This window comes from Podarcis filfolensis, assembly GCF_964270895.1.
Source record: "Podarcis filfolensis genome assembly, chromosome: 6".
NCBI lineage: Eukaryota > Metazoa > Chordata > Lepidosauria > Squamata > Lacertidae > Podarcis > Podarcis filfolensis.
The window spans coordinates 67,127,385-67,145,701 of record NC_139609.1 but is presented as its reverse complement, the minus strand read 5'-3'; the positions used below and the strand labels follow the sequence as shown (position 1 = coordinate 67,145,701).

General features: G+C 47.1%; 1 protein-coding gene across 20 annotated transcripts in view; it reads left to right on the top strand.

Annotated features, from left to right (window-relative positions):
* The window catches only part of NAV1 (neuron navigator 1), a 268,134-nt gene that overhangs the window by 238,884 nt on the left and 10,933 nt on the right, over positions 1-18,317 (top strand). For 7 of the 20 annotated variants that reach the window (XM_083617285.1, XM_083617267.1, XM_083617278.1 and 4 more), the window contains 18 exons: positions 210-348; positions 964-1,261; positions 1,658-2,348; positions 3,186-3,641; positions 4,025-4,066; positions 5,368-5,516; positions 5,960-6,184; positions 7,043-7,095; positions 7,467-7,490; positions 7,619-7,696; positions 8,976-9,059; positions 9,234-9,345; positions 10,329-10,450; positions 15,287-15,483; positions 15,877-16,039; positions 16,793-16,967; positions 17,882-17,979; positions 18,128-18,223. In XM_083617285.1, the coding sequence (XP_083473411.1) occupies positions 210-348; positions 964-1,261; positions 1,658-2,348; positions 3,186-3,641; positions 4,025-4,066; positions 5,368-5,516; positions 5,960-6,184; positions 7,043-7,095; positions 7,467-7,490; positions 7,619-7,696; positions 8,976-9,059; positions 9,234-9,345; positions 10,329-10,450; positions 15,287-15,483; positions 15,877-16,039; positions 16,793-16,967; positions 17,882-17,979; positions 18,128-18,223 (3,202 nt within the window). The remainder of the gene's footprint in view (positions 1-209; positions 349-963; positions 1,262-1,657; positions 2,349-3,185; positions 3,642-4,024; positions 4,067-5,367; positions 5,517-5,959; positions 6,185-7,042; positions 7,096-7,466; positions 7,491-7,618; positions 7,697-8,975; positions 9,060-9,233; positions 9,346-10,328; positions 10,451-15,286; positions 15,484-15,876; positions 16,040-16,792; positions 16,968-17,881; positions 17,980-18,127; positions 18,224-18,317) is intronic. The other 13 variants (XM_083617268.1, XM_083617281.1, XM_083617286.1 and 10 more) reach the window with 3 other exon arrangements.

Below are 18,317 nucleotides of genomic sequence, written 5' to 3'. Positions count from 1 at the left end.
GAAAGTGTTCTCTCTCAGGTAGTCATCAATACTGTCTTGCTGTATTTTTTATTCAAGTGTGGTAGATAAATATTTAAATAAACAAACAAAGCATTTTCTTTGAGCTGGCAATATTGCATAAGATTTGACTGCTACTGTGTGGATATTTACTTGGATTTTAAACTTTTTATGGATTATTATTAACCATTGTTGCCTCCTGTCTGTTTCAGCTGGGATGAGAGTAGCTCCATCAGCAGCGGCCTCAGCGATGCCTCTGACAATCTCAGCTCAGAAGAGTTCAATGCCAGCTCCTCGCTCAATTCCCTGCCTTCCACCCCCACGGCTTCTCGCAGGAACTCCGCCATAGCGGTAGGTAGGACAGGCACCCAGAGAATCTGTCATGTTTTCATTCTGCTGTTGCTGCTGCAGTTTTGGTACCGGAGAAAGAAATTGCATGAAGCCCTGTGCTGTCTTTCTCCTTAAAAGTGTTCTCAGGGGAAAGATGAATACTTCTGCCATTGAGTTTCTCCTTATATTATGAGGGGGGAAGCCACAGCCCCCAAAGCACTGAATGCCCATCCCCTTTTCTGCCTGCAGATGCAGGAGCGACCAGTGCCTTTGGAACTGAAGGACTGTTTTTTTCATCCCATTTTTTAAGCTGGTGTAGTTGGGGGGGCTATGATGAGGGGAGGTCTATAAATCTATGGTAGAGCATATTCTATGCATTTCGGAAGGTCCCTGGTTCAGTTGCTGCCAGCTCCACTAAAAAAGAAAATACCCAGGTAGCAGAAGATGCAAAGGACTTTCCCCTGAGACCCTGTAGAACTTCCACCAAACAGAACAGACCGTTCTGGGCCAGATAGAGAAATAGCCAGGCCTGGTTTGAGGCAGCTTCCCATGTGCACACAGGAGGTTGGGGGAGTATTTTGGGTGGCAAGGTTAAGGTACTGGCTAACAGAATCCTCTCTGCTGCTTGCCTTACAGCTGCGCACGGACTCTGAGAAGCGCTCACTGGCAGAGAGTGGGCTGAACTGGTACGGAGAGCCAGAAGAGAAGGCTCAGAAGAAGATGGACTATGACAGCGGGAGTCTGAAAATGGAGCACAGCTCTTCCAAATGGCGACGGGAGCGCTCGGAAAGCTGTGACGAGGCTCCTGCCAAAGGCGGAGATCTGAAAAAGCCAGTCAGTTTGGGCCCACCGGGCTCCTTGAAGAAGGGCAAGACTCCCCCTGTGGCAGTGACCTCTCCCATCACCCACACAGCCCAGACCCTCAAAGTGGCAGGTGAGGTTGGAACAGGAAGTGGAGCCCTAGTGTTAGCTAGGCAGGTTTGTGGCTGCAACCTCCACTTCCCTGCCTGTTTGCTTCCCATTCATCTTGAGAGTGCAGTCAAAGGTGCATGACTAACTGTAGGCCACAGAGAGAGAAGGGAGCCTGGAATGTACTCGTTACATCCTAGGGCTGCATCTCATCTCAGTAAAGTCTTTGATCATGTTCCCTGAAACAAAATCAGTACAATTTAGCTTGGGAGATGGTTGTACTGACATGTGCCCTGACATTGTGCTCATTTTGGTACAGGGACTGGCTGTCCTGATTAAGTACCTTTTTGATAAGTTTCTTTTGGTCACCTAAGAAGCTGCGTGCACAAATGCCTTTTCTTCAAACTTATTTCTCCTGCAGGTAAACCTGAAGCAAAAGCAACAGACAAGAACAAGCTTTCTGTGAAGAATGCTAGCCTGCAGCGCTCATCGTCTGATGCTGGCCGAGATCGGATTTCAGATGCCAAGAAGCCTCCTTCTGGGCTGACCCGGACCACAACTTCCGGCTCTTTTGGCTACAAGAAGCCACCTCCTGCAACTGGCACTGCCACGGTGATGCAAGCTGGTGGCTCGGCCACCCTTGGTAAGATCCAGAAGACCTCTAGCATCCCAGTCAAGCCAGTCAATGGAAGGAAAACAAGCTTGGATGTCTCTAATGCTGGGGAGCCTGGCTTCATGGCCCCAGGGGCCCGCACCAACATCCAGTACCGGAGCCTGCCACGCCCTGCCAAATCTAGTTCCATGAGCGTGACTGGTGGGCGCAGTGGGCCACGGCCAGTGAGCAGCAGCATTGACCCCAGCCTGCTCAGCACAAAAGGGAGCATCAGTGTCTCGCGGCTGAAAGAGCCCTCTAAGATCGGCACAGGCCGGAGCACCCCAGTGCCAGTGAATCAGACGGACAGGGAGAAGGAGAAAGCTAAAGCCAAAGCTGTGGCCCTGGACTCTGACTGCGTCTCACTCAAGAGTATCGGCTCCCCTGAAAGCACCCCGAAGGCTCAAGGTGGGCACCAGACTTCTGCTAAAGTGGCTGAGTTGCCACCAACTCCACTCAGGTAAGAAGAATTGTTGGTGTTGATTATAATATTGTGATTATGATTTAACAGGTAGAAGATAGGGTGCAGCAGAAGGGGAGAAACAACTCCATGGAAAACAGAGTGGGAAGTCGACAAAAATAAGAGAAAAGACAAAATTGTGTTTCGATTGTATATGTTGAAAATGTTGAAACTTAATAAAATATAATTGGGAGAAAAAAGAATTGTTGTCAGGGACTGGACTGAGGAGGAATGGTGGGAACCGCTCCCCCTTTTTCTGAACCTTCCCAAGGGCAGGAGGACAGTATTGATTTAGAACAGTGGTTTACAGAGGGGCATAGTCCAGAGGGGGAAAGCTGGGGAAAACTGGGTGAGGAGCAGCTAGAAGAGGAAACACCAGGAGAGAGACAACTGACATATTCAGTGTCCTTGGACAGCATTCATGACCCCCCTTTGACTAAGACTAGACGGGCTTGGAAAGAGATAGAACAGAAAGCACAACGACAACAAGCTCAGATTACCTGACGTTGGCGTGACATAGATTAATGGTGACGGAGGGGGTGAACCTTTACTGGGAGCAACACCATTTTTAGAGAGATATGTATTCCTTTGTGTCTCACTGTGATTATTAGAGAACTTAACTGGTAAGAACACTCCTTTTGTTTGATCTGCTTATTTACTGCCACCGGGGGAGGGATCCGATTCCCCATAGCCTGACAATTGTGGGTGTTTCCTAGCAGGACTATTGCTGTGTTAAGAAATTTGTTAAACAAATAAATAAAAGGTATGATAAGAGCCATGCAAAGCTCCAAGTCTTTGCCCACAGTCGCCTTCTAACACCATGTTGCTTTCCTTCAGGTCAGCTGCCAAAAGCTACGTGAAAGCTCCTTCTCTGGCCAACCTGGACAAGGTGAACTCCAACAGTCTGGACCTCCCTCCCTCCAGCGAACACCAGATGCACGGTGGCAAACTGCACGAGCCCCATCCAGCTGCAGCAAATGTGGGCCCCCACCTCACATCGTGCTTCACGCCAAGCCCTGCTCCGGTCCTTAACATAAACTCTGCTAGCTTCTCCCAGGGCCTGGAGCTCATGGGAGGCTTCAGCATCCCCAAGGAATCCCGCATGTACCCCAAGCTCTCAGGGTTGCACAGGAGCATGGAGTCCTTGCAGATGCCTATGAGCCTGCACAGCCCCTTCTCTGCAGGCAATACAACTGCTCCCACCACTGCTCCCACCCCTCCCACTGTGGCTGCTGAGGAGGAACCCAGTGAGATGTCCTGGACGGGGAGCCCCAGGATCACACACCTGGACAGGTAGAAGAAAGTGGGGTAGCTTTTGTTTGATGGCATGATCCCCAGGCTAAAGGGGACGGGGCTTTTTTGGAAACATGGTTCTCTGTGAAGCAATTCCTGTTCCCTGCAGTTAAAAGTATTGCAGAGCAACAAGGAAGGCTGTTGGGGAAGTGAAAGTAGAATTGCAGTGCAGTTGAAAAGCTTTATTCAAACTCCAGCATAATGTTGCAGTTCGTTGTTCTTGCCCATGGTGGAGTTCTAGCGAACTCCATGCTTCTAAACTAAGCCAGATAATGCTCTGCATTCCCAAAACTTCATAAACCAGTTTACCACCCATCAGATGCTACAGCTGGACTCCAGCAAATGATTAACAAATACTGTTGTGCTTGCTTCCCCTCCTGCAGCTCTAACCGTGATCGGAATACATTGCCCAAGAAGGGACTAAGGTAATCGTCCTTCTATGCCACCCCTCACTTTCCTGTTGCTATCAACTGATGGTCAAAGAAATTAGTGGGCATGACATACAGTATGATGTTGCAGTAGACGAAACCTGCTTTTCACTGTGGTCATGCTAACACAAGATGACCAGTTGAAGAAATATCGATGTTCCTCGCAAACCAACACTATATGCTATTTTGAGCATGCTGTTTATCATCCTCTTAAACAGGGTACTTAATATTCTACATGCTACAGAGTAAGATCCCAAAGAAAATCAATTAACCATGGTGGTTCATAAAAGCAGCCCACCCTGTTTCTGTTCAAAGCAAACCAGTCTAGGGATCTGGTTACATCTCTCACTTCTTGGTCCTGTTGCAAGATTGTATATAGGAAGGCTAGGCACAGCTTTCCCAACTATTGTATGTGGAGCACAAACTATCCTGGGAGCCGTTTGCTGTGAACAATATTGAAGTTATTATTTATTTTTGTTTATAATGGCCGTTGTGGTGTCCTTTTTTTAAAAAAAGCACTTTATTATTGCGGTATGATGAATGTTCTGTATGCACAAGCATTTCAACTTGCCAGATGGAATGATCCTCTCTCTCCTCCCCCTGTGCACTTTTCTGGGTCCCCCCCCCCGAAAATGAAACAATTTCAGAAGTGTAGAGGAAGCCTTGTTGAGCAAGCAGAAGTCCTTGCACAGGGCTTCTTCTGGCATGGCTCATTAGGTGAATCCTGTTTAAAGTCCTCAGTTAATAAATGATGTTCACCAGAATGAAATACTCTGCAGAACTTTATAGTATGGTAGCATTTGCTGTTAACTGGCCATGTTCTAGAGGGCATAATAAATTGGACAGTATATAAATGGCTTCCATTATATGGCTTTCATTGACTTTTTGTAGCTGTGTTCAAATACTTACGGGGTGAATGCATGCACTGAAGTCCAAGCCTGAACAGGTTTACTCTGAAGTAAGGCCCAAGATTTAATGAGACTTACCGTAATCCTAAACTAAATGTTCAAAGAGCTGTGGCCTTGGTTTATCTATTTTCTCTCATGTCCTTTGGAAAGAGTACCTTGGATGGCAATCTGCTTTTGAAAGATCTGATTACCTTGTTAGCACTGAGTAATCCACACTTTCTTAGCATCACCATTGCTATACAATTAGGTGCTCCTGAGCGAAATTTAGAATTTTGCTTACTATGACTCCAAGAATGAGTGATGTTAAGCCTAAGCCACCACAGTTGTTTTATGGCTACAAAATTCCTCCAGTCATCCTTGTTCTACTTCTCTCTCCCTTAATTTTGGCAGGTATCAAATCCAGTCCCAGGAAGAGGCCAAGGAGAGGCGGCACTCCCATACGATTGGAGGATTGCAGGAATCAGATGATCAGTCTGATCTGCCTTCCCCTCCTGCTCTCTCCATGCCATTGGTTGGAAAGACACCACTCACTAATATTGGTTAGTTTCTCTTGCCTTCTGTTTTCCTGCAGGGGGAACTTTTGGAGACAGGTGTTCTTAACCAGTTGAAGCTGATGCTGATCTATACTTTCTGAGATCCTTTCCCTTAATTTTCTTTCTTCTGAGATGGCACTGCCAGCTCACCTAAAACGGACTCCAAGGTCAGGGTCATGTCATCAGAGGATGTTAAGGGGTGGCCTGGTGCAAGTGTTTACATTTTACACAGGTGCAGATTGGTTTGTGCAAGGAATGGTGTACATTCAAAGATTCTACCCTTCTCTCTCTCTCTCTCTCTCTCTCTCTCTCTCTCTCTCTCTCTCTCTCTCTCTCCTCTCCTGGCTGCCACCCATGAGTCTAGTGAGCCCTCTGTTCCTACACCCCCATTCCTGCTTCAAGCAGCTCCATCTGACTAGCTTGTCCTCCCCTCCCTCCTTCTCCTGCAGTGACCCCCACGGCAGCCAACACCCCGAGGATCACCCGCTCCAACAGCATCCCCACCCACGACTCCACCTTCGAGCTGTACAATGCGTCCCCCATGGGCAGCACCCTCTCCCTGGCAGACCGGCCCAAGGGCATGATCCGTTCGGGCTCCTTTCGCGACCCTGTGGATGATGGTGAGAGTCCTGCACCCAGCCAGGAGGACAAGAGTCTCCTCCACAGTAATAATGGTGAGAGGGATACGGTCGCGACTAATTCTGTCCGTCAGGTCTTCTCAAGTGCGCACAGGTGTACTTGGCAGGTGGGCTGGCGCAGCTGTGGGAGCTGCTTCTTGCTTGCAGGGGAGCAAGATGACATGGCAGACCTGGGGACGGGAGGTGTGAGTGGGTGAGATTGGTACCTTTCAAGCATTGCTTTCTCCCTCCTTCGCTTCCAGCACCACCATAAACAGGATGTGGGAGGCAGGCACTCTGCCCATCGCCCAGTGCTAGCTTGCCATGGGGCAGAGACAGCCACACACCTTTTTAGGATGTGTGTCCACATTGCATCTGTATAAGAGACTTTAAAATTACTCATAGCTGATGAAGCAGTATGCTACATATGGCAATATAGAAGGGCTAGTTCAGGTAGTGATAGAACTGATTTCCGTTGGGTTGCGGCAGGGAGCTCCCCCAGCCACTGTCTCCACCTTGCTGATTGTGTGCATGGTATTACTTCAAGTTCAGGGTTTTTATTGTTCCTGATGTGCTGCATTAAAACGTAGGTCTTCGTGCTGAAAACAAACATTGAACGCCTGTGCTAGCAAAATGTCTTCACATTACTCTAGGAATGTTGAGCCATGGCTGGGATGGATGATCCACCCATGCAGGCAAGGAATCTTGCCCGTTTCTTCCAGGACCGAACACTCTCCCGATCCCTCAGTTTTCTCGTGTTAACTGTTAAGAGAGCCTCACGTTGATTCTTGGTGTTGTGGTCCCGCTTCTTTGTGCACACCTGACCTCTAGGTTCTCCCCCTGCCCCATGTACACTGATGCCCCACAGTCAGGAGACGACCCCATGACACGTGTCTTCTCTCTTGTCTATTGCAGTTCACGGATCTGTGCTGTCCCTGGCGTCAAGTGCTTCCTCCACTTACTCCTCAGTAAGCTGTGCTCCCTTCATCAGCGGGCCTGGCCTGCCCTTTGCTTTCTCTGTGCTGCAATTCCGGCAGGCCATCCTTCCCTCTCTTCCCCCAACCCTGGATGTTCCCCTGCTGCAGTCTTTTCGAGTGATGGGGTGCTGTGCCGTTCTTTCAGGGCTTTGTGTGTAACCATGTGGGGAGGGGGGGAGGTGTGGCACAAATAAGCTGTTGTTGTGTTGCCACAAGAAGCGTGGTGCATGTGGAAAGATTGCAGCGGAGGTGCTGGCTTCTCTGCATGGCTCCTCGCCTTTGCCTGTGAGTGCGCCTCTGCTACTTATGCCCTAACCGCCTGCCTCTCTCTGTCTCTCCTCTGCCCCACCATGTGCTGCCAGGCTGAGGAGAGGATGCAGTCTGAGGTACAGTAAGATTCTCTCTCTCTCTGTCCTCCCTACGGCTGCTTTGCTCTTGACCCATTGGTGGAGAGCAAAAGGGTCTATCTTGCTCCCTGACTCCTCCCTTTCTTTCTCTTTCTCCCTGATTGTAGCAAATCCGTAAGCTGCGCCGTGAGTTGGAGTCATCCCAGGAGAAAGTGGCCACGTTGACATCCCAGCTTTCAGCCAACGTGAGTTACATATGTAATTATGTAAACCTTGTCAAGTTGTAAGCCACCTCGAGCATGGTTTTTTTTAAGTACGGAAAAGTGGCATATAGATAAGATGATGATCTAGCTCAATGGGTTGGAGCATGGTGCTCATAATGCCAAGGTTGCAAGTTCGAGCCCCGCTGCGTATACTTGCATTGCAGGGGGTTGGACTAGTTGATCCTCAGGGTCCCTTCTAACTATGCAATTCTAGGATTCTATATACACGGAAACTTGTATACTCAAACCCTTGGAACTAGCCCTGCATGAGAATTCCCAGCCTTCCAGAGACAAAGTGCTGAACCCCTCTACCCAAGCAAGGCAGGGAGCTTAAACCCAGCTTTCTGTATTCAACATGGAATAGGAGCACCCTCTAGTGGATACTCACTGTTTTGCTAGCTCAGTGTCTCTAAAATGTCTTGAGCTTGGGTCTTAGAATAAAGGAGGATGATATCTTTAATCTCTCACAGCGGCAACTGCCTATTCCACTGCATAATGAGTAAATATTATTTCATGCAGTCATGTAAGTGCAGCCCCTTCCTGTGTACCAGAAGTCACTGGATCAGAGCCCAGGGGTCTAATTCAAAGCTGCCATTAGAAAGGGGAATAGAATTAGAAACACCATTAGAACAAAGCTACAGCTTTCCCCAGATCAGAATGGGGCAGCCCAGTATGACTTAACAAACCCAACCTGAATCATTGAGGATCCTCTTGCTAAGGGGCATTCAACTACTCACATGTTTTGGTTGGTGTGTGGCTATAGTATCCACCAGCCTCAAGACACTGTCCTCTCCTGAAACTTTGCCCCCTTCACTTCAAGTTCTACACACCTCCCTGACAGGGACCCACTCCACTGTGTTGAGAACAACTGTGTATTGAGTTGTAGTTTTAGAGACATCAGCCTTCTGCCATATACGTCTGCTGTAGAACCACAATCCCTGATGGGAATAATGGGTTTAACTAGGAGCTCCCAGTATATTTGCTGATAAGCAATTAAGAATCTACAGAGCTGCATTAATACGAGGCCAGATTCTGTGTCTGTTCTGATGGGCAGTTGCTCTCCAAGTAGTGAAATATCATTCCCGTCATGCGCTGTGTGGTCTTTTTGTAAGTGCAACTGAATCCGTGCAAATGACCCACTTCATGCAGATCACGTGCTCTGCCACTGACCTGTGGGTCCCTCTGATTCCTGTTTTCTTCATATGACTCTGTTCCTTGTACTGGCATGTGGGCATATCACCCCTTTTCAATTTCCTTTCAGGCAAACTTAGTAGCAGCCTTTGAGCAGAGCCTCGTGAACATGACTTCCCGTCTCCGACATCTTGCAGAGACTGCGGAAGAGAAGGTGAGTTTGAGGCAGTTGGCAGGGTCCATGGCTGACCAAGGTGCTGAGGCCTGCCCTACGAAACGGCTTGCTGTTGTTTCCTTTCTCCCACCTCCCCCTAGCATAGGCTTGCAGCAGAGCAATCAGTAAAATACTAAAACGCAAGGCATTCATCAGTTATGCATCACTTTCTAGGACACTGAGCTGGTGGACTTGAGGGAGACAATTGATTTCTTGAAGAAAAAGAACTCGGAAGCCCAGGCTGTTATCCAAGGGGCCCTGAATGGAACAGACATTACACCCAAAGGTGAGCGCAGCCTTCAACACACACTCTCCAGGTGGATCTTTGGATATGCAGCTGCCGAATGGTGGATTAGAGACAGGATGGACAGGATTGGTTCCTTTTCCTGCTAGGAGCAAGGGAGGGAGCGGTTAGACATTGTGGTATGGTGCTTGGATAAAATGCACTTTCACTGGAGCCAGTTGGAACACACACACTTTTACTGGTCCTTTAATATTTGAAGGGAGGTAAAGCAAGCAGCAGCCAGACATAGGGCAGTACTGTGTAGGTTCTACGCCCAACTTCCTCTTTCTCCTTCCCAGACATGGAGCCCTTAGTAATGAGAGTGGGAGAGAGATGGGGAAGCCTCATGCTTTCAGTCTCCATAATGTTACAATGACCGTACTTGTGTGTTGCTTCCTCCTCCTTTGTTCTGAAATTGGAGCTCCTGATTCTATAGATGGGAACAGCCATCGTTACCATTGTGCTAATGGGAAAAACAGTACAGTGGTAAAGGCAGCTAAAAGTTTTACTTCTCTCGCTGCCTTCTGGCATTCCACTGATGGGATGAAATTCCAGAGGAGTGGAAGGATGGGGGAATGGAGTCATGGTGGTCCTGAACACTAGAAACTCCTGAGTATTTATTGACAAGACTGGACGAGTATGCCCAAAACAAAAGACCAAGCCATCATCGAATCTGAATACATGCAGCTCCTCATCTTTCCTTATGGTCCCCAGATCTTGCCTGTCCCCAGATGCTGCCCCTATGTGCTCCTTTCCCTACTATTCCCACTTCCTTGGGCCCTGCCTGATCTTAGATAAAAATGCTAGATTTGATTTGAGGTCTAGCCTGGGAACAAAGTACAGAGAAGACTCTTTTTTTGCTAGCTGTGATTGGAATTGATGCTAAAAACAGAGAGGTGGTAGCTGATTATCTGGGTACCTGCAAGAGCTGTCAGTCTGTCCATAGGTTTAAATGCATCTCTCCCTCCTTCCCTGTGACTTTCCAGAGCTGCGTATCAAGAGGCAGAACTCGTCAGACAGTATATCCAGCCTGAACAGCATCACCAGCCATTCTAGCATTGGCAGTGGCAAGGATGCAGATGCCAAGAAGAAGAAAAAGAAGAGCTGGGTAGGTCAAGGAGGAGGGGAAGTAACAGTGGGATCTACGTGGGGGTGAAACCCTGTTGTGTGTCTTGTCACAGTAGCTAGTATAATGGCAACTGGGGTTTCAGAGCTACTTGGCTCATGGAAGTACTATTGACTACTTACAGCAGATTTCTCTGCGAAAGAAACTAGTTTGCATCTTTATTGCTCTTGAGGCCCAGTGGGAATATCCTTTAGCTCCCAAGCTAGATCCACTGGTAAGTGATAGGCGTCACTCATGAGGCCCATTAGACTTAATCATGGTATGGATGTGGTAGCCTAAAAGGGAGGCAGGGGTGCTAACCTAGCAGTGATGGGATCACTAAAAAGAAAGAAAGCTGAGTTGTTGTTTTTTGTTTATTTTTTATTTTATTATTATTATTACAACACCATATGGACTTAAAATGTTTCTGGCATGCTTCAAGTTAAATGTCCTCTTTCCCAGACATTCAAACACCCCTCCAGTCTGAATAGCCTTAAAGCATTGGGTGTTTTTGTGCTCTCCTTCCAGCTGCCTATTTTGAGTCAGGAATGAGACAAAAGGAAGCTTCCAAGTTTTTAAGGCTCCGCTTAAAAATATTGGGCAGTGGGATGGGGAGTAATTTGACCTGAACCTTTTTAGGAACATTTTAAGGTGCATATGAAATAAAGGTTTCGACTTTTAAAATTAATATTGCCTCACAGCTGGTTTTGCATGGCAAGTTTATGACTTGTGCAGCTGATGTTACTCTTCCTTTCCATTTACGCTAACCTTGCTGCCCTGCCTTTCCCCACTGCTCCCTAAAGCGGAGAGAGGCCGCTCGCGCCCAACTCTCAGCTCAGTAGGTGTGCCGTCCTCTTAGGAAGGCTGGTGTAGAAGATTGTCCCAGTTTCTCTGTACTGCCTTGGGCCCCCACCCCGTCCCCGCAGCTTGTTACAGGCAGGGAACCTGAGCTGAACGCATGATTAAGTCTTGCTGTGTTCTTTTTTCCCCCTTTCTTCCTTCAATGCTGACCCCCCAACCCCTTTTTTTCCAGGTGTATGAGGTAAGCTTGGAACTCCCTTCCCCACCCCCACCCCTCCCTTTCACCAGTCCTTTCCCTGTGTCTTACTCCTGACTGGTCACTCCATTGTGTTGGGGACAGCACAGCACTCGTGGAACTAACCATCCCATTTGCTCTCGCACTTGCGCTGCCAAGCCACACAGGAGGGGCCACTGCACTGGTGCTGCAGCAGGGGTGGGGTGGGGAGTTTCACGCCCCTTTTTGACATGACTCTGAATCTATACCTAATGCTGCTCAGTCTTAACAGCTCTCCTAAAGGTCTAGAAAGTCACCAAGAAAAGGGGTTCCAAGAGTGGATTTTTGAGGTACTCAAGTGGAGCAGTTTAATAATAATTCATAGTATCCTACCACTGCAGCAGTTTGGCTCTGTCCTGTACCTCAACACTTAAGGGAGAGGTGTGGGTTTTTTAAAAAATTCCTGCCCCTCAAATATTTATTTGGTAACTGCAGGCTATACGTACCGTCATCCTCCACACTCAGTTGTTGCAAAAGGAGGACACATATCATAAGAATATTGATGAATGTGTTTTAGTATTGTCATTTCCCATGCTGGGGAATTGTCTATTTTTTTTCCTTTGCAAATCAAGCAGTTTCTCTTTTTGCTTCTGTCAAGAGAACCTTCCAAATCAGGAACTGTTGTTTGCAGACATTGTTTGTGCCATAATGCAATCTGTTCCACCCGTAGAACTTGTTGAAGAGTGGGGTATAAATCCCTTACAATTAAATAAATTAATGAATTAATGACTCCACACTCAGCAGTTTGGCTGTGGCTTCCAAATCCAGTCTAAACTTTGTTTGCATTTCTTTGTCTGTCTAGAGCAGACAAGGTTTCATTGGGCCATAAATTCCCAGCATCCCTGATCACTGGCCCTGCATGCTGAGAGTCCCAACAACTTCTGGGGTCAGGGATACAGGTTCCCCATCCGTGTTCTAGAATTGCCCTCCTTAACAGCACACTCCTTTGCATGCACATCTGTTCAAAAATAAGCCTCACTGAACTCAGTGGGTCCTACTCCCAGGTAAGTGTGTACAGGACTGCAGCCTAAGTGGCCAGATGATGAGGTTCAATAGAGCATGGCGCCCACCCACCCACCAATTTCTGCCACACCATCTCATAGCTGCCGCAGGTCAGAGCAAGTCAGAGAGCTGGAAGATAGAAAGTGATTTCTCACATGTACAACATGACAAGTGTTCTTTGAAGCCACCTGTAAGGGTAGCAGAGGTTCAAGCTCTGAGACAGCTCCAGTCCCCTGGCCTCTTGTGTGCCCTCAGGCTGGCTTGTGAGGTGGGTGGTTGGGAGGGAGATAGAAAAACCCAGTTCCAATAGTGCCTCCACCCATTACAGTGGCTATTCTCCCTGCTACTGTCTCAATACATGTGTGGATTGATGCCTGTTTTGTGTGCATGTTGCATGCTCCGCCTGAGCATTGTTGGGATCACAAGTTGGCTATTCCTCTCAAGAGCAAAGCACAAGGCTGTGTTGGTCTTGACTCATTTCTCTGGCTTCTTCCTTTTCTGCAATATTGATTGAACCATTACATGTTAGAAGAAGAAGAGCTGCTTCGCTGTAATCTCTCTTCAGCCGGATCTTGAGTTGCAAGATAAACGCATCCCAGCCTAATTCCATTCTGTTAATAATTGGGAAAGAGTTGCATATTTGGTGGAGAAGGAGAGCAGCCTGCCATTCTTACTTGTAGGTTTGGCAGGCTCTGAGGGTTGGAATGCCAAAGGAGAGTTGAACTATGAAGTGCTCTCTCATTGTATGAATCTGCTGTAAGCAAGTCAGGTTGGGCACATACAGGTTCTAATGCCACCCGAGTCAGGAGAGCTCCTAGTTATAGCACCAATGATCAGAGGCAATATTGCTTGTTGTCTTCCCTGCTGCTATGAGTTCTTAGAATGGAAGGGACCCCAAGGGTCATCTGAGCGCAGGGAGTTAGATACCAAAACATCTAGAAGTTGGAGGAAAAGTCCTACCATGGTAGTGGGTACAATCCTTTGTGAGATATGAAGTTATTCCACTCACCCCAGTGGTGTCAGATGCCTCTGTTAGTTACAGCAGCTGATACTTGGAATGTGAGACAAAAGGAATGTGACATTCTTGTACGAATGTCACATTCCCTGGGTAGCAATTTAATTAATTAATTAATTAATTAATTAATTAATTGTGCCCCACTTTTCTTCTATGATGGAACCCAAGGCACACATAGGGCTTCCATCCAGGCAGTGGCCAGACCTCCATAGCTTCAGCAAAGTTGCTGATGATGAAAGGGTTTGGGGTGGTCCGCCTTCTCTCATTATCTACCCCTGCCCATAGGTTAAGTTATAGTGCTCTGAAAAAGCAAATTGAGTAAGCAAGGATGGATGCTTGGGAAGTATAAATGGGCTTTTGCTCTTTCCAGCTAGGGTTACAGTTACTGGTGTGAGGAGAACAGCAGCTAACTTTGGGCTCTCTTAACCTAGTCCTCACCCTCCCCTAAAAATGCAGATTTGCTTCGAGAGGTAGTAGTGATAGATTGTAAGTAGGTTTGCTGCCCACAGCAATCACCCCCTCCCCAAGCCAAAACCTTCTCTACATAGTGGCATGCAGTACCACTATTTGTGTGCATGGATCAAGCTGCCAACTATAGTAGGCCACCACCACTCCTGCCTATTTAGAAAGATGCAAGAAGCCTGGAACACTCTGAATGAAAGGATATATCCTTTTGCATGACAGTGGCAGCACTTCAGTGCATGGACTCAGCTGGTCGGTGGCATGTTGCGCTGGCTATTAATTGTTCTGCATGTTTGGACAAGTCCATGTCTTAGGCTGCTAAACTGCCCTTGCTTCCTTCCATATTAGGTAGCGTAGGATATTGTATTTTACATTCCCACTCAAGATATGGAAAGAGAATCTGGCCTGTGTCTCCCTTCACAATCTTTGACAGATCACTTATCCTTTAGGAACCACAGGCCATGCCTGTGTTTTGTATGTTCCTTGGTTCCTCCTTATATATGTGATTTAAAAGTTCTGCTTCCCCCAAGGGCTCAGATTTTTGGTTACCAACCATGAGAGCTGCTGGGGTTTTTTTCTGATAGGAATAATAATATGGAATCCTTTTGGCTTCCTTGCCAGCAGTCTTTCATAAGTGACATAAGTGATTTTGCTCCTTGGCATCTCAGAGCCCAAGCTATGGAAGTGGCATGCTTGGAAACAGCATGTATTGCTGCCGATTCCTTGTTCTGAGCACTCTGGAATCTACTACTTGGTTTCTTGGGGAGCATAATTAGGATGCACTTAACGCAAATTTGATACTTTGTGTCACTTCAGCTACCTTTATGTGCTTGCATTCAAGTTCTTGAAAGCCTGCTCAATAAAAGTAGATTTTTAAAATATCTTCCATTCTGACAGTGCATGATTATAGAGGGAGTAGGAATTCTAAGTTGCCTTAAAAGTTGTGGGTTTGGATCAGTGATTAATTAAAACCAGGGGGATGGCTCTGTGTATATACTTTTTTTAAATAGGTTTTGTGCTTGGAGAGTATTACTGTAAAAAATAGTGTCCTCTGGGGTGATGGGGTAGTATTAGAGCTTGGGTAAGAAGCAGACCAACGGGGAAGCCAAGTTTCTGAGTGTCCTGAAAACTACGAACTGTTCACAGCATGCAGTGTAACAGAGGTTAGATGGCACAGGCTGCCTCCGCCACCTCCTTGCCACATGGTGCAGCATCCTCTGTTTTCCAGCAGTCAGCCTCAGAGGGCTTTTTCAAGCTTTTCTTGCTTCTCCATTTCCCCCTTCAGTTGAGGAGCTCTTTCAACAAGGCTTTCAGCATCAAGAAGGGCCCAAAATCTGCCTCCTCCTATTCCGACATAGAGGAGATCGCCACCCCAGATTCTTCCGCTCCATCGTCCCCCAAACTGCAACATGGATCCACGGAGACAGCCTCGCCTTCCATCAAATCTTCCAACTCCTCTTCTGTGGGCATTGATAACACTGAGTAAGTCCACTCTTCATGCAGTGAAGCTAGGGATGGCTGCATGGACAAGTTGCACCTGGAAAAACTTAAGTCTGCTATGCCTTGTATCTGATCATATTGTACAGTATCCTGCAGGTGGCCTCAGGTTCCTGGAACTGTGATATGAACAATAAGAACCTGGGGGGGCGCTAAACAGGTGGCTGAGTGACCATATGCAGAGCACCTTTTCCAGTAATATGTATGCACTGGAAAGATCTCGCGCTCTGGCAGGAGAGGACAGCAGTGAGCAAAGATTCAGAAGCAGCACTCCTCAGCTAGCCCAGGCTGGCCCATCCGGTTGCTACCATAGTCCTTGTTGGTGCTTGCAGACTTTTCCTTGCACCATGTCTAAATTTCTGCTCATCCTTTGCACAGGTTGTTCCAGGCCAATGAAGAAGAGGAGCCTGAGAAAAAGGAGGTCTCGGAGCTGCGCTCAGAGCTGTGGGAGAAGGAAATGAAACTGACCGACATACGTTTGGAGGCCCTAAACTCTGCCCATCAGCTGGACCAACTGCGCGAAACTATGCACAACATGCAGGTGAGCATGATGTGCCCTGAAAAGCTAGCACTTCTCTGAGGCTGCAGATCTTTGGCTATTGCTGGGTCTCCATGCTCTTGACAGCAATTTTCTAAGCATTTTCTGTTGGTCAATTTGTTTCTTTCGCAAAGAGACAAAGCAGGCTGCGTGAATGCCCTTCAATTGGCCCGGTGCCTTCTGGCAAGACACCATCATGAGACAGGTTACAGAAAAGATGGGGAGGCTGTGATGCTCCAGGTGTTGGACTCTCCACTCCCATTAGCTCCAGCCAGTGTGGTTGATGGTCAGGGGATGACGGAAGTTACAGACCAGCAGCATATGGAGGGCCACAGGTTTCCCATCACTGGGTTGCATTTGCCTTACTCATTGGAGTGTCCTTATTTCCTGACATTGGTCCAGTAGCAGTGTTCTAAGCAAATTCACTGTTGCAAAGAAACTCCACAGAAGTACATTATCTGGAGCAGAGTTGAGAGAGATGGCAGCAACAGTTTCTGAAGCTGAAACAGCTGCTTTGTTTGGGCAGCATTTTGAGAGACAGGGCACGAGCCTTTTAAATCAGGCACCTGCTCTCCTGGTAGGAAAGGGACCCTTGGATGGAATTTCGCTGTGAAAATCTCTTTTTCCAATGTACAACCCTTGGGGAATGCTCCATCTTTTAGGATTTTCCGCTGTAGTCTCCTTTTTAGGCTGTAGGAAGCCTTAATGTTATCAGCACTCTCATTCCTGCCACTGCTGTCTGTTCATTCCCTGTAGCTGGAAGTGGATCTATTGAAAGCTGAGAACGACCGGCTGAAGGTGGTCCCTGGGCCCTCGTCTGTGCCAAGCTCCATCCCAAGTCATGTCTTGAGCTCATCTGCCGCCTCTTCCCCAAGGCGCTCTCTAGGGCTCCAGCTCACCCACCCTTTCAGTCCCAGTTTGACTGATACAGGTATGAAACAGAGACAGAGTCACATAGAGAAAGGCCGAAGAGCTTTTGATACTAGCTCATTTGCTGTTGCAAAATCTCTGCTTCTGTTTTTTCAAGATATTTTCTTTGTGAAACAGGGATGGGAAAGAGAGGTGAGGAGGAAGATTTGATGTCACCTTTGGATGGGTTGTGGGGACAGTGGCCTAGTTGTGCCTTGCATCAGGAATTTGGAGAATGGGAACCCTTTACAACATACTTGCAGAAACAACAACAAAAATGGGACTCGTTGGCAGGATTTAAATAAACATTTACAACTTTATTTACAGAGAACAAGACATATATTTAGCGATAACAGAACATTATGTAGCAGAATGCAGCAGAATGTAACATTTGATGTAACAAACCAGAAATGGAAGTTGGGGGAAGTCAACAGAGAAGGGGAAAAGTAGAAAATGGATGCTAAATGAGATATTGAATAATTGTTATGAGAAAAGAAAATCAATAAAAAAAATTTAAAAAAAAAACAGTAATGGCACCCACAAAAAAAATATGGAATTTGGTTACAGTGACATTTGGTCACATACTACAAATACTATGTTGATGCTATTGTGACAACTTACTGATTGTATCTTAGTGGGAGAACCTACAAGGGGTTGAGACTAGGTCCAGGGCAAGAGAAGAGGTGCTGCACTGAAGACTAACAGGAGGTAGTTCTTGTGCTGGAGAGAGAGAAAAGTTGTATCAACCAAACTTGGAGGGGGGTGTCCTGGACTGTATAGGGGAACCACTATGGCAGAGTCCAAAAGACACTAAACTGTAGGATTATAGAGGAAGGAAATATTTCACTTTGACACATGGGGATTCCTGGCAATACCATCCTATGTCAATGGTTTCTACTTCTAACCTGTGTGTATACTTATTTTCCCCTTCTCTAGAGCTTTCGCCAATGGATGGCATCAGTGCTGGCACCCAGAGGGATGAGGTGACACTACGAATTGTAGTGCGCATGCCACCTCAGCACATCATCAAAGGGGTAAGCATCAATGGAAAAGTGGGGAGAGGCATTATCCAGCTGCAATGTATGGTGTGAGGACAATGCTAAGTTGATCCATTGCCATTGTAAACTGGTAGCGGCAGATTCCAAATCTCAGCCGCTTTTATATCTTGCTTTTGGCTTCCAGGACCTGAAGCAGCAGGAATTCTATCTGGGCAGTAGCAAAGTGAGTGGGAAACTGGATTGGAAAATGCTGGATGAAGCCGTCTGCCAGGTCTTCAAGGTGAGATGCTAACAGCAACTTTGTAGCTGTGATAACATCTTCAGAAACTTCATTCCACATTTCTGGGATGCTGAACCAACTTCTACACCTCTCA